Source organism: Harpia harpyja, chromosome 5, assembly GCF_026419915.1.
Source record: "Harpia harpyja isolate bHarHar1 chromosome 5, bHarHar1 primary haplotype, whole genome shotgun sequence".
NCBI classification, from domain to species: Eukaryota; Metazoa; Chordata; class Aves; order Accipitriformes; family Accipitridae; genus Harpia; species Harpia harpyja.
The window spans coordinates 55,067,375-55,080,001 of NC_068944.1; the positions used below are offsets into that span (position 1 = coordinate 55,067,375).

At 34.3% G+C, this 12,627-nt stretch overlaps 1 protein-coding gene across 1 annotated transcript in view; it reads right to left on the minus strand.

Annotated features, from left to right (window-relative positions):
• The window catches only part of STK3 (serine/threonine kinase 3), a 146,446-nt gene that overhangs the window by 38,942 nt on the left and 94,877 nt on the right, over positions 1 to 12,627 (minus strand). Inside the window, exon 10 of the mRNA XM_052786913.1 lies at positions 11,072 to 11,247. Coding sequence (XP_052642873.1) covers positions 11,072 to 11,247 — 176 coding nt within the window. The remainder of the gene's footprint in view (positions 1 to 11,071; positions 11,248 to 12,627) is intronic.

The window sequence follows — 12,627 nt, forward strand, 5'->3', positions numbered from 1 at the left end:
ATGCTAGCAGTTGTCAGAGAACTTGATGTAGGGAAAAATAACCACTGTAAACCAGGCCTCTTTGAAACCCATGACAAGGAAGTTAACCAGCTCAAGAGACAACAAATGAAACAGCCGAGCATATACACACCATGCTGCCCTACGATCAACACACTCCTACCAGTTCCTCCTCTGTTTCTTTGAAGTAGCATTGAGGGTGGGCTGCACAGAGGTGCTCACACCTCGTTGAATCATTAGTCATAGACAAAATCCCAAAGGACAAGCATCAGTTTCATTTTTTTTAATTTAATATCTTCATTACTTTAATTGTATCTGTCTGAATGTAGGCTTACTTACATCGGTCTCTTTATCTTGACTTACAGTAGTATTCTATTAGTTAATGAAAACTCTTTAGAAACACAGAAATAGCAATGAGATTTCTAACTTTGCAAAAGTAAAATCAAAAGCCCATTCCACCCTATACACACACATCACAAGCACCATGGAAATATCACATTTCTATCTCTATGAACATTATCAGGATAATAGTTCTCATCTTGAGATGATTATCCATCTCTGTAGAGTGCACGTACTTCTTGGATGTGGATGGCATTTAAAACATGTGACTATTATTAATGGCAATCTTAAAGTAACAATTAACTTCAACAAAAAATAAATGACCATTCTGTGAAAGCGATAATCCATCTGACACTGCAGAAAAAACCCACACCAAACATTTGCAGTAGAAGCACAGGAAGAACTACCCTCAAAAAAATATAAGCTCCTCCTCCAGGTTCCAGTGGGACCAATGCCCAAGGTGCTCCCAGTAAGAAAGCCTCCTCTTCCATTCACACACTTCTTAAAGTAAATCCTTATGCCAAAACCCACAATCTTCAAAGAGGACACAACAAAATAAAAGACAGAGTCATTTTGGGACAGCTCATTTTTACTAAGAGAACTTTTTGGATGTAGAGAACTTTTTGGGGTGATGGGGAAGTTTGGTCTGTAAGTGTATTCAAAGAACATTTTTTTCCTCCATTCTTACTTGAAAGAAGAATATTCAAATATAAAAAACAACTAAATATATTGGGCTGTAGTGACACCATGAGGGAAAAAAAATTCAAACATGTTTTTAGAAAGTTCCACCTAATTCACATCTACAAGCACTACAGCGTGCTCATACAGTTTCACGCAGTCAAGGCTGCAGTTTGCAAATTTCCTGCTTCTCAGCTGAAGACCTAACCTCGTCCATGACCCTAGTCTGTTGCAATGCAAAGTAAAATAAGTTAAATTCTTCAAAATGGTTTAAGCTAACTTGTTTTAGTTCTCACTATGGCACACTAAAAATTGTCGGGGAAATGGAGTCAGGGTTCTCAGCTGAGCATCAGGCAGCTTTTTGTAACAGCTATAACTATGCTACTGTACCTTTAGAGCTTTCCTACAGAGCAATTTTGTCCTGGTACATCTTATTTAGGTTAAGAAACTAAATTTTCTTAGTAGTATTCTTATATCTGTACAACTCCTACTGTCAACACAAATGTAAATGTAAGCAATACCAAGATCTTTAAGTAGATGCTAAATAAGTGCTAATTCTTCAGGTATTTCTTTACTAGGATCTAGGCATACTTGCCCTAAACTAAGGACTACTGAGACATGCAGTCTAAGCTGTGAAATTTCTAACCCTAAACCTAAATGCAGTGTCACATTTAGGCACACAAATGAAAGTGGTTTCTTTAATAACCTGAACAGCTGAACTTAACATTGCCATCAGTAGGAGCTTTGCCATTGACTTTAGCAAGTATGAGATTAACCCTTCTATAGAGAGTTTGTCAATAGCTGCAGCTTTATACATTGGGCTTGCATAGCTTTATTTTTAAATTGTTACTCATATAACATTATAAAATAGGTATAAAAACTTGCCAAAGTAATTTTGTGATTTTGTTGGGTTCGTCACCCACCCCCCCGCCCGGCAATTTTACATAAGTTTTTTAACCTTTTTAGGTACTGGTGCTGTCCATGAGGCACACTTTTATTCAGACACAAATAACAACAACACTGAATGAAAAAAATCAAGTCTCCAAACAGTTAGCTTACAGCTTTACACTGCATACATCTCTAGAAAAAGCCTCACCTTTTTCACCAAAAATAAAATGACTAGTGCATACCAATTCTACAACTCCTAGTAAACAAAAGTAAAATGGGGGCTATAAGACATCTATAGTCAGAGATCTAATGTAAAAAATGACATTAGGATAATTTTAATGTATACATTTTACACATTTTTAAAATACAACTAAATGAGATTAATAAGTGTATTCTTATAGAAATACAGATTTTGCTTTCAAGTTTCATAGGAGTTCCCTTTTATCTCCGAGTTATGGAAGTTATAAGGAAAGGAAATAAAATTTACATGCAAACCAAAATATTCTGGGCAATCCCTGGTTTTGGTAAATGTGTAGTAAATCCAATCTAATCAGATATCTGAAGATATTAATTCCAAATAACAAAGAACTCCAAGTATTATAAGCCCTCTGTTTGAAGTCAATGCCTTAATGCAGAAGTTTCTTTCTTCAAATTCTACAAGTTATTTGCAAACAAAAACCACACAGAATTTTTTCCATTCTTCATAAAGCTCAATAGTATTAAATGTCAGCCATTTAATTTCCAGTATTTTGTTTATGAAATATTAACATCTATGCTTAATATATAGTCTACACATGGTACTTATTGGCTGCCAATCAAGACATGAGGCACAGAAATCTAATACAAGCTTTTTGATTATTGAGAACTAGCCATACAGACAACCAAACTAATCCAAAAATTTTTTTCTGTTAAATTGCTAGAATCCTATCTTACAAGTTCTCATGCTCCTATTTGAGTCCAGTAAAAAAATTTAAAAATTTTTTTAAAAAGCTAAGCTGAAAAAAACATCCCATGTTCTTTACCAAATCGCGTAATGAGGAAATCCTACTCAAAACTAAGGAGTTACAAAAATTAACTTAAAACAGTCTTGCAAAATTCCAGTCGCCCACTCTCCTAAGGCAAGTTTTATTTTTACTTCTTTTCATTATCATTAATCATCACAGCAAAGAGTAGGAGAACAGATTTTGTTTCTTGGTGGTAAATTTGCATGATACTGTCGTAGAGATGATTTCAAAGAATTCTGCTGAAACCCTGAAGTAGAACACGCACCCCTTGGTGTCAGCACTCACTTTGGGGATCAGACATTACACACAAAGGTGTGGTACACTGTCTTGACATTAACAGTGATTCATGCAACATGGAAACAATTTGGATTAAGCATCTCCCTATATTCTGCGCCCCCCCCCCCCCCTTTTGTAAGAGAAAACAGAATAGAGACCTGAAACTGAATTGGTTTGATGGACAAAAAGGATCATCTAAAAATTGTCCCACCACAACTGTTTTTTCCAAGTATTTCAAAGCTCTTTCTAGGCTATACATATTACTTAGCTATTACACAATGATCTCAAAGAGGTACATTAGTACGGACAACTAGTTACTAAGGTAACAAGATGTTACTTTAAACCAGCAGAGCTGCCCCAGCTCATCAGCTTCACTCATTTCTTTCCTTTGTTCTCCTTAAACTATGCACAAATTACAGACCTGCTATATAACTAAATATATACACTAGAGCTACACTTCAGTCTCTCCATTCGAGCTAATGAGAAAAAAAGAAGGGGGGTTAGATGATGCAAGGATTTAAACTCTATGGAGTGAAGTAGTGTCACTCTTTATACTAAGAATTTGAAATTTGGCTGAAAAATAAGTTTTAAAAAGTCTTCTCACTAGAAAATATTTTGTAATTAAAAACCACATGGCACATTGAAACTATTTGACATGATAAAGTAAGATGACAGAGATACTTTGAACTTTTGGGAGAGAAAACATGGTTAAGTTTTATTAACTGAATCTTGGCTGAAATTTTCCAGAGGCAGGCTCATGTTTGGAAATAATAGTTGACTGCTAATTGCAAAAATTTTCAAGGTTATCCAAGGTCTAGCTCCTCCAATATACTGATGCTCCTAAAACAAATCAAGTATGTCACTATTTTTGAGAGCTTGAGTTTATAAGATCTATGTGTTCTCAACATCTTTTATGATTACAAACATCAACCCACCAGCAGTAGCTTAAAAAGCCATAGGAAATAAGGCCATTGGAAACATTTACAGGAGGAGGTCACCTACAACAATCCTTTGCTCCAAGTGGGATCAGCTCCACCAAAACTATTCCTGACGTGTTTATCTAACCAGGTCTTCAACACTCACAATAACAGCAACTTCTGCAACCCTCTGAGGCAATCTGCTGTCACACGTTGTTATCCTATCAGACATTCTTCTTACTATCTAACTTCAAACAAATCGCTGCAATTCAAGCCTGAGTTCTTGTCTTATCTTCAGATGACATGTCAATGATAAAAAAAAATCTTTAATTCTGTTTTTCACATGTAAGAATGCAAAAAGCTTTTTGGCCTAGAAGGGTGTTTTCTGTACTCTTTTAGGATACAAAATTCAAATAACCTTTGTCAGACAGCACACAATTCACCTTCCAAAACTGCAAAAGTACAGCACTAGCACTTTGGCATGCCTGACTCGGTGATCAGAGTAACAGCTTTAAAATAATCCTACAATTTAAGATAAACAGAAAGAATTGATTCTGTCTACAGCCTAAACAATTTAGTTATATATGACACCAAATTACTAGGCTTGATTTTTAATTATTTACTTCTATACTAATAGGGGAAGGGACATATTCAAAGAGAAAGGATCCTGTATTCAATACCAGCTGGAGAAACACTCTGCTCAGGTAGAGTCTTCCCCTGCTCTCTGCAAGAAAAATAATTCGCCTTTTGTGGTTAGAATATACAAACAAGATTTAGTTAAATCAGTCAGTATTTGAATTGCAGAGTTTAAAAAAAAAAAAGCATGTAATAGGTTGATTTGTTCTCTTTACCCAATAGAAAAAACCCAGCAACCAATAACACATTTTAAGTTTACATGTCAGGTTGGCACAACCTCCCCTACTGCCTGCTTGAACAGCTGCATGATAAGCCTAACAAACCACAGCCATGACCTACAAACCTTTCATTTTTTTAAATAACCACTCAACATACAAGAAGCTTCTATACCAGCCACCTATTATAAGAGGTAGAGAAAACCTCACTGTTGAGGTTCACACTGTCTGCACAAAATGAGCTAGATAAAGTATATTATATTCATTATATTAATTTTCCAGTCTCTCCTCTCTTAGCCATCTTTGAACTGAAATGAATAAAATTCTGCATGCAGACTGCTGACACCAATACTACTTTTGTTGACTATATGACATTGTAAATAATCTTCTGTTTATCTAATATGCATACAGCCCATGCAAACCCAGAAACCTAAGTCTCATATTTGCCTAGTTAAGAAAAAATTCTTCCTGTCAGCATCTGGAAATGCTTCGTGATATTCAAGCAACTAATTAAAAACAAAGCAAAATGAATATATGTTAATACTTCATTTTAAATTTTCAAATGACTTAGAGGAGAACCTCAGATGGTTGAAAATAGATGAAATACTTTCATTCCCATTAATTAGAAAGAAGACTGTAGCAAACAAACTCATCTGCTGCTTAAATAAGATCAGAGTAAACCCAGCCAAGGTTTTTGGACAAAGAAGTATTTCCAATGAAGCTAATTCAGCCTAGCTTTATTACTGAAGTTTTAATTAAATTCTATATGATCTTTAGTCATTTTATGGTATTTACTTTTTTACTGAATTAATTGTGACATTATACATTCATAAATGTTAACTAAAGTGCTCACTATCTGCAATACTATTATTTCACAATGATTATATTCTAATGTATTCGTTCTGGTTGAAACCCAGGGAAATATTCTGCCTAGGGTAACAGATGGCTTTTTGAATTTTTGTTGCTATTCCAGAATCTTTAAGTCACCCAAAATGCATCTACTTAAACATGATACTGCAGATACTGCAAAACATGATCTACATGTTCACTGTTTAATATTTAACAATCTGGATACCATTCCTGTTTGGAAATAATTCTACTAAAGACGGAAATCATTACCCTAGCATTGCTATAATAAATAGATTTGCCTTTTTACATTTTATCATCTCATTACAAAAAGTAAATTACTCATTTAAAATGAAATAATATATTCACTCAGTGTAAATGAAGTTTAGCAACTTACTCTGAGTAATGTTAATTCACAGGTTATCATCAATTAGATAGCACTTCACTGTAGTTCATGTAAATCCTTTGTTAACATCGTGTCTCACACTAACACATATTACTAAGGGGTAGAAGGATTTACACAGCAATTTTGTATCTTAATGAGATGTAAAATGTCATGATACAGTAAAAATGTAAGCAGCAGGTTATTTAACAACACATCCACATAGCACAGTAATCTAGCAAACTAAGATTTACCTGTTTTTCCCACATGATAAAAATTTCGAGCACTTCTTGATTATTGAAAGTTCACCTTTTTTGGTGAAAACTATCTTCTATAATGCCCATAAAAATGTGATAAATGCTACACAAAGTATCACAAAATCTTCAACTGTGAAAGACAAAAACAAATCTCATAGAAAGAACAAAGCTATCATAATGGCAACATAGTCATACGAATACATAATATCTATAAAAAAACCCCTGTTCTTAAAAGGACTGGTCACTTAGACGGTCAAAACAACCATATCACTTGCTCTAATTCGGCACTCTGATCCAAACTGCTGACTTGTGAGCTAAGACTAAAAGTTGGCCTGTTAAACAGTCAAGCCTCCTTATGAAAAGCTGCTTATACCATGCATCATTAACATTTCTATGAATATCATATCCATACACTATATAGCTTTACTGCAGCTTTACTTATTTAAAGACATTATGCCGCTTTTCCTCACAGCGAGTAGTATCTTCTTGATTAGACTTACTGGCATCAAGGTTTCCTGTGAATAGAACATCACTTAACCCCAAGTAAAAGTGACAGAATTAGGGTTAAAAATATTGCTTTAATTTTGCTATCTGCTGCATGCCCCTTAAAAATAATGAAAATGTGTAAAAGAATTGCCTATAGTCTGATAGCATTCATTGAAAACGAAAATCCACAATGATCCTTGAGTGTGAAATATATATTAAACGTTTAATATAAAAGCTGAAGTTTGAATAAACACTAGTTTGGTTTTTGTAAGATTTATACCCAATCAGAGCTTCAACACTTCCATTTCAAAGGCTGAAGATGAAAAAAACAAACCAAAACATTTACAAGTACTTCCCCAGAAATACATTTCCTTAAGATTCACTGATATAAAAGCACCATACTTTTGGTTTTCAGAATTTATCACGAGACAACAAAAATACACAACAAAATAACTGAAAACAAAGATAAAAAAAAAGCAACCCTATATAAATTCCTAGTCACAGAAAAGACAACGTTCAAAAATGTTTGGGGTTGTTTGGTGTGGTTTTTTTAAAAGTAAGAAGAAAAGTAGTATAAAACCCCTAAACACCTCTTATGCGTGAAAAACGGTACCTTAGTCCTGAAGCATACATAACAGGGTAAAAATTTGCAATAATGTAATATTCAATGTGACGATACCAGAATTAAGTCTGGTTAAAAGTTATTTGCAATATACCTGATTCAATACAATGTAAAACTCGAAGGTCTGCAGTGGCAATTTTTTCCTCATCAGTTATGGAACATTACATCAATAACCAGCACAGATTGATCACAGAACTGAAGGCCCACAGGACCAACAGTCAGAGATGGATCTCAAATTCCGATATGGCATTAGTGAAAAAGAAATAAGATCAGCTTTTGCATTTCAAAACAGATGTACTTTAACAGTGAAAAACAAAGCATAAATGTGTACTTACAGAAGAAAAAATGCTGCTAAAATTGCTGGTTTTAAAGCTCAGATTGATGACCAAAGCATCTTATTTTCTTGGAAAAGTCTTCTATTTTCATTGGCAAGGAGTTTTTAAAACATTTACATCAGGGCAGAAAACTATGCTCACACAAAAACTTTCAAACCAGACCTAATGCTAAATTCATTTTGCATTATTTTTTACATTCATTTATCCATCTTATGAGAAATGTTTCCCGTGTCATTTATTTACATTATCTAAAACCAGCAGAAAGTGTGTAAGACTAACTGCTATATCTGCATTACATGTATTTGTACATTTAAACAAATAAAATAACTACGTATTGTTTTATCAAACAGTAAAATATACTAGGAATAGGATAAAATATCACTGCGACCTAAAGCAAATATGCCATTTGCCACAAGAATTAGCTCCCAATTCTGCAGGTCTCACCTTATGCATACAAATAAGCAAACTGATTAGTTGCAGTGTTTTCTAAGGACTGTTTTTATTTCCTTCTCCCTTCTCCCTCCCACCTCAATGGCATTTCTGCTTCTCTAGTTTATGCTGTAACAGACACAAACACTAATAAACTTCTAAGTCTTTCCATTTGATACACTTGAATTAGCATGGCACTGTCATTCTGCCCTGGCTCACAAGTAAAGCACTTGTTGGCTGCTCGCACTAGCATGCAATGTACAACTTATAAGGGTATACAGTTGAGTAAGAATAACGGTATTATTCAGCAAATGAGTTTGGTGACCTCCAACTTGCAGAGCATCCCTCCTCTTTTACACAGAAAGTTGGAGTACTATTAGAATATATTACCATTAAGTTAGATTTTGATCATTTATATTTTAGTTCTAGTGTATCAATCCCTTCTTTAAATAAAATTATGACTGTCAGCATTTACTGTATACTGTATTACCCTTTTCTATATCCCATTAAGGCTAAACAAAATAGAATGGAATTATTTAGTACAAAAAGTGTCCATTATTTATCCCTTTCATGCATCATTTAAAGACTTCATGTCGGCAACTGAAAACATTCATGTTGATCTCACAAAGAGCAGACAATATATTATGCATACTGCCCACTGATTTATCCTTTCAGAAAGTCTCTGGCAGGCCACTTACCAATACTGCCCCTCGCTGTCTCAAATATAAATAGAAGTGCTTCTTAAATATATAAATAAATAATAAGTGCCTATGGTTCAAACCAGCAGGCTGTTAAAACCAATATCCTGTGTCACATCAGCTGGTACCAGATGCTTCAGAGAAATGTATTCTTGAGTGGACTACTCTGAAGCAGTACATCCATTATTGAGAAGTCTTCCTAAACTCTTTCTTAGGCTGACTTATCTATGGATGTATTTGGCTTTCATCATGCTTAAAACAAAATTCCACCTCCCCACCCCGCCAACTGCATACATTGCCCATGCAAATAGCTATTCACTTTTTTAAAAATCCTATTTGGTCTTCAAGCAGAATGACTTTGTAGCAACAAGCCTTACAACACTGCCTTTTTAGGAAGTCACGGACAAACTGCACATCATGTAACTTCCATGAGACACCGGAACAGTGTGGATGCCCTGTCATTGGAAGTGTTCAAGGTCAGGCTGGACAGGGCTTTGAGCGACTAGTGAAAGATGTGCCTGCCCACGGCAGAGAAGCGGGACTAGATGACCTTTAAAGGTCCCTTCCAACACAAACCATTCTATGATTCTAGGATTCTGAAGTCTTTGACTTGCCAGTCTAAGACCACTAGCAAAGTTTGTCTACAACACAGAGAGCAGTTAAGTTTCTGAAGATCAGAACTCCTCAGGTTTGGTTCTAGGACAAATTCCAATTTCAAGAAGGTAACTTCATACGTACAAGCAACATCAACAAGTTCCACAGGATTATCCATGTGTGAATTATTCATGAATATGCACTTACAGAATCAGGATCTTAGCATTTACAAGAATAATAGTTTTTGCTTGCATTTCTTAACAAGTAATGGAAAAAATAGGATGAATTTTAAATTGTTCTAAGGGCAATTTTATTGCCACTATAATAACCCCACTTAAATAACGGCCAGTTATTTTCCAATGAATAGTGCAAATAATTATTTTGTTAGTCAATTATCAGGATGATGACTATTGCATTTTATGGTCAAAAAAAAAAGCCTAAAAAAACCCCACCCAAACCAAAATCCAACTTAACCAAAACTCTCCAGCAGCAACAGCTTGTACTGTGCTATTTAACTGGCTTTACTCCAGTAGCTTAAATTTAAGAGTCAGCTTTATGTAGAAATGCAGTAAGTGAAAACTGGGAAAAAAATCCCACACCTACAGCTGTCACCTAAAATTAAACACAACATTTTTCTCCAAATCCCAAGTGTACTTTCAAAAAGGTGCCATGTGATCATATTTAGCTACTGCACTGCAGTTAAGAACAAGTTTAATCTACAACAGATAAACTAAATTCTTTCATTCAAACATGTTAAAAAAATTATACCTGGTTTTCACCTTTGTTAATTATCTACAAGTCTCTAAACAGTAATTATTTATTTCACTTTAAGAGCAACCTGTAACTTAGGAACATTTTCTTCTTGCCCTTGTTATAATTTGCAACATAGGCAAAAAGAAATAAACTACACATATTTTGGAGGGTGGAAAACCCCACTCTAAAACAGAGAGACTGGTGTTAGATAGAATAGTTCTATGCAGAGAGATGTGCGCTATTGGAATAGTACCAACAAGCTGGCTTTTGCAAAACAGTAGGTGATCTTAACCATCTCCAAGGAGATTGATTAAATGGCTCCAATCCAGTTTAAAATGCGTATCATTTTACTGAGTTACTCAGCAAACATGACAATATTCCATGCCTGTAGCAATATTTTTTTTTTTTTAAATAGAACTGGGTCAAATTTTAAAGTTGTTATAACACATAAAGAACCAAAAATACTTTAAAAAAAAAAGTAGTTACAAAGAAATATATTCATAATGTCACATACCATTCCTCATTAAAAAGGTCCTGCGTTAAGCAAATGTACTTATTTCAACAACCAGAATAAGGCATTAAGATTAGATAATTGGATAGTGTTCTTGAAAGTTTACTTATTTTACTTGTATTAACATAGTTATAGAAAGGGTTTAACTATTTTTGGCACATATAAAATAAACAGCATGCAAGAAAGTAAACAATAAAAATGTACTTACGAAATCAAAGTCTCCATCTTGAGGGACTTTCCAGTTATCAGGGAAAACGTTTTTGGATATGTGGTAAGGTTCATGCATGTTCTGATTACAGTTTTCAGGGCTTTTATTCTTGGAATCTTGTTTATCAAAGTAGTCCATGAAAGAAGGTCTTTGAACTTGCGGTGAAGTAGCATTTCCTTGGTTGAAAGAAAAAAGAAAAAAAAAGTTTAAATTATTTAAAGATTTACTGCACTATAAAATAAACTCCATTTATTCATTTTCTTGGATTTTACAGAAACTAATACAGTCATCTGTATGTGGTGCAAGCCTCCATTTGTCCCCTGAGGATCTTTGGCATAAAAGCTCATAGCCGAAGAATGATATTTTTGTAGCAAGATACAATGTGGAGAAATGTTCAAGACATTTCAGAGTTGCACACACAAATAATATTAGAAGTTACTTCATGCGATATCTATTTGTTGTTATAGAGACTGAATAACACAAGGTGCTAAGCATCCCTTTGGGTGCTGAATGCCCCTAACGTCAAGGCCTGGTACACACTTGTAGGAAAGCAACAGAGTTCCATCAGTTTCACCAAAGGTGCGATTTAAAAATTATTTAGAAAAAGAACTTGCAAAAAACAACCACACAAACTTTGTCTAGACACTGCTTAATTATTAAATTCATTGCCAATGAGGTTTCTCAGCAAATTATGAAATCACACTCTACAGATGGCTGCAAAGCACCCTATCTCCATGGTGTGCAAACCCTGGGGGATTTTTGTCATCATCTACGCAGCTGCAAAAGCTTTATGAAACAGATCGAAATCAGCGTGAACTCCCATTCTATTATCCTTTTCATGAAACTAAACGTAAAAAAAAAAATCTACAACCCTAAATGACTGAAATTTGTTTTCATTTGTGGGATTTCAAAGCAAATTCATTACAAAATAGAACAATAAATAAACATAAGAAATGCTTTAGTAGTTCTACATAATTGTCACCTCGGAGACTATATTCTGCATAGCACTGACTCATGAAACGTGTACTTGTTTGCAGGGTAACACATTCTACATAGAGCAATATGAAATACATTTCCACAAGTAAAATATGAAACAGGATGAGAGATACAAATAACTAAGCTGGAAAAAAAACAAAACAAACAACAACAACAACAAAAATCAAAAAACAACCCACAGGCAGAACTATAGTTTTTAATTATAAGCATAATAAAATAATTAGGAATTTTTATTTGAACCACTTGTTTTAACAAGTGAAAAGGTAAACAACTGGAAATATGTTTTGAGCTTGTGCTTAACATGATCACTAGGACTTGCTGATCTTATCTGGCTTTACATTTGTTTTTATTAATTCATTAAGTGGTTATTTTCTCCCCCTCCTCTTTCACTTCTTATTTCATCATCTCTTCCCATTCCCTCTGTTTAAACATTTCTTAATTCATTCTAATTTTAATGCAAGATTAATAGCATCCTGTTTTTTTCACAAATGCTTATTTTTGTACTGCCATCTTTTATAGCATGTTGATTTACCTGTTCTTTTCTTTCTGCTTTTTCTACA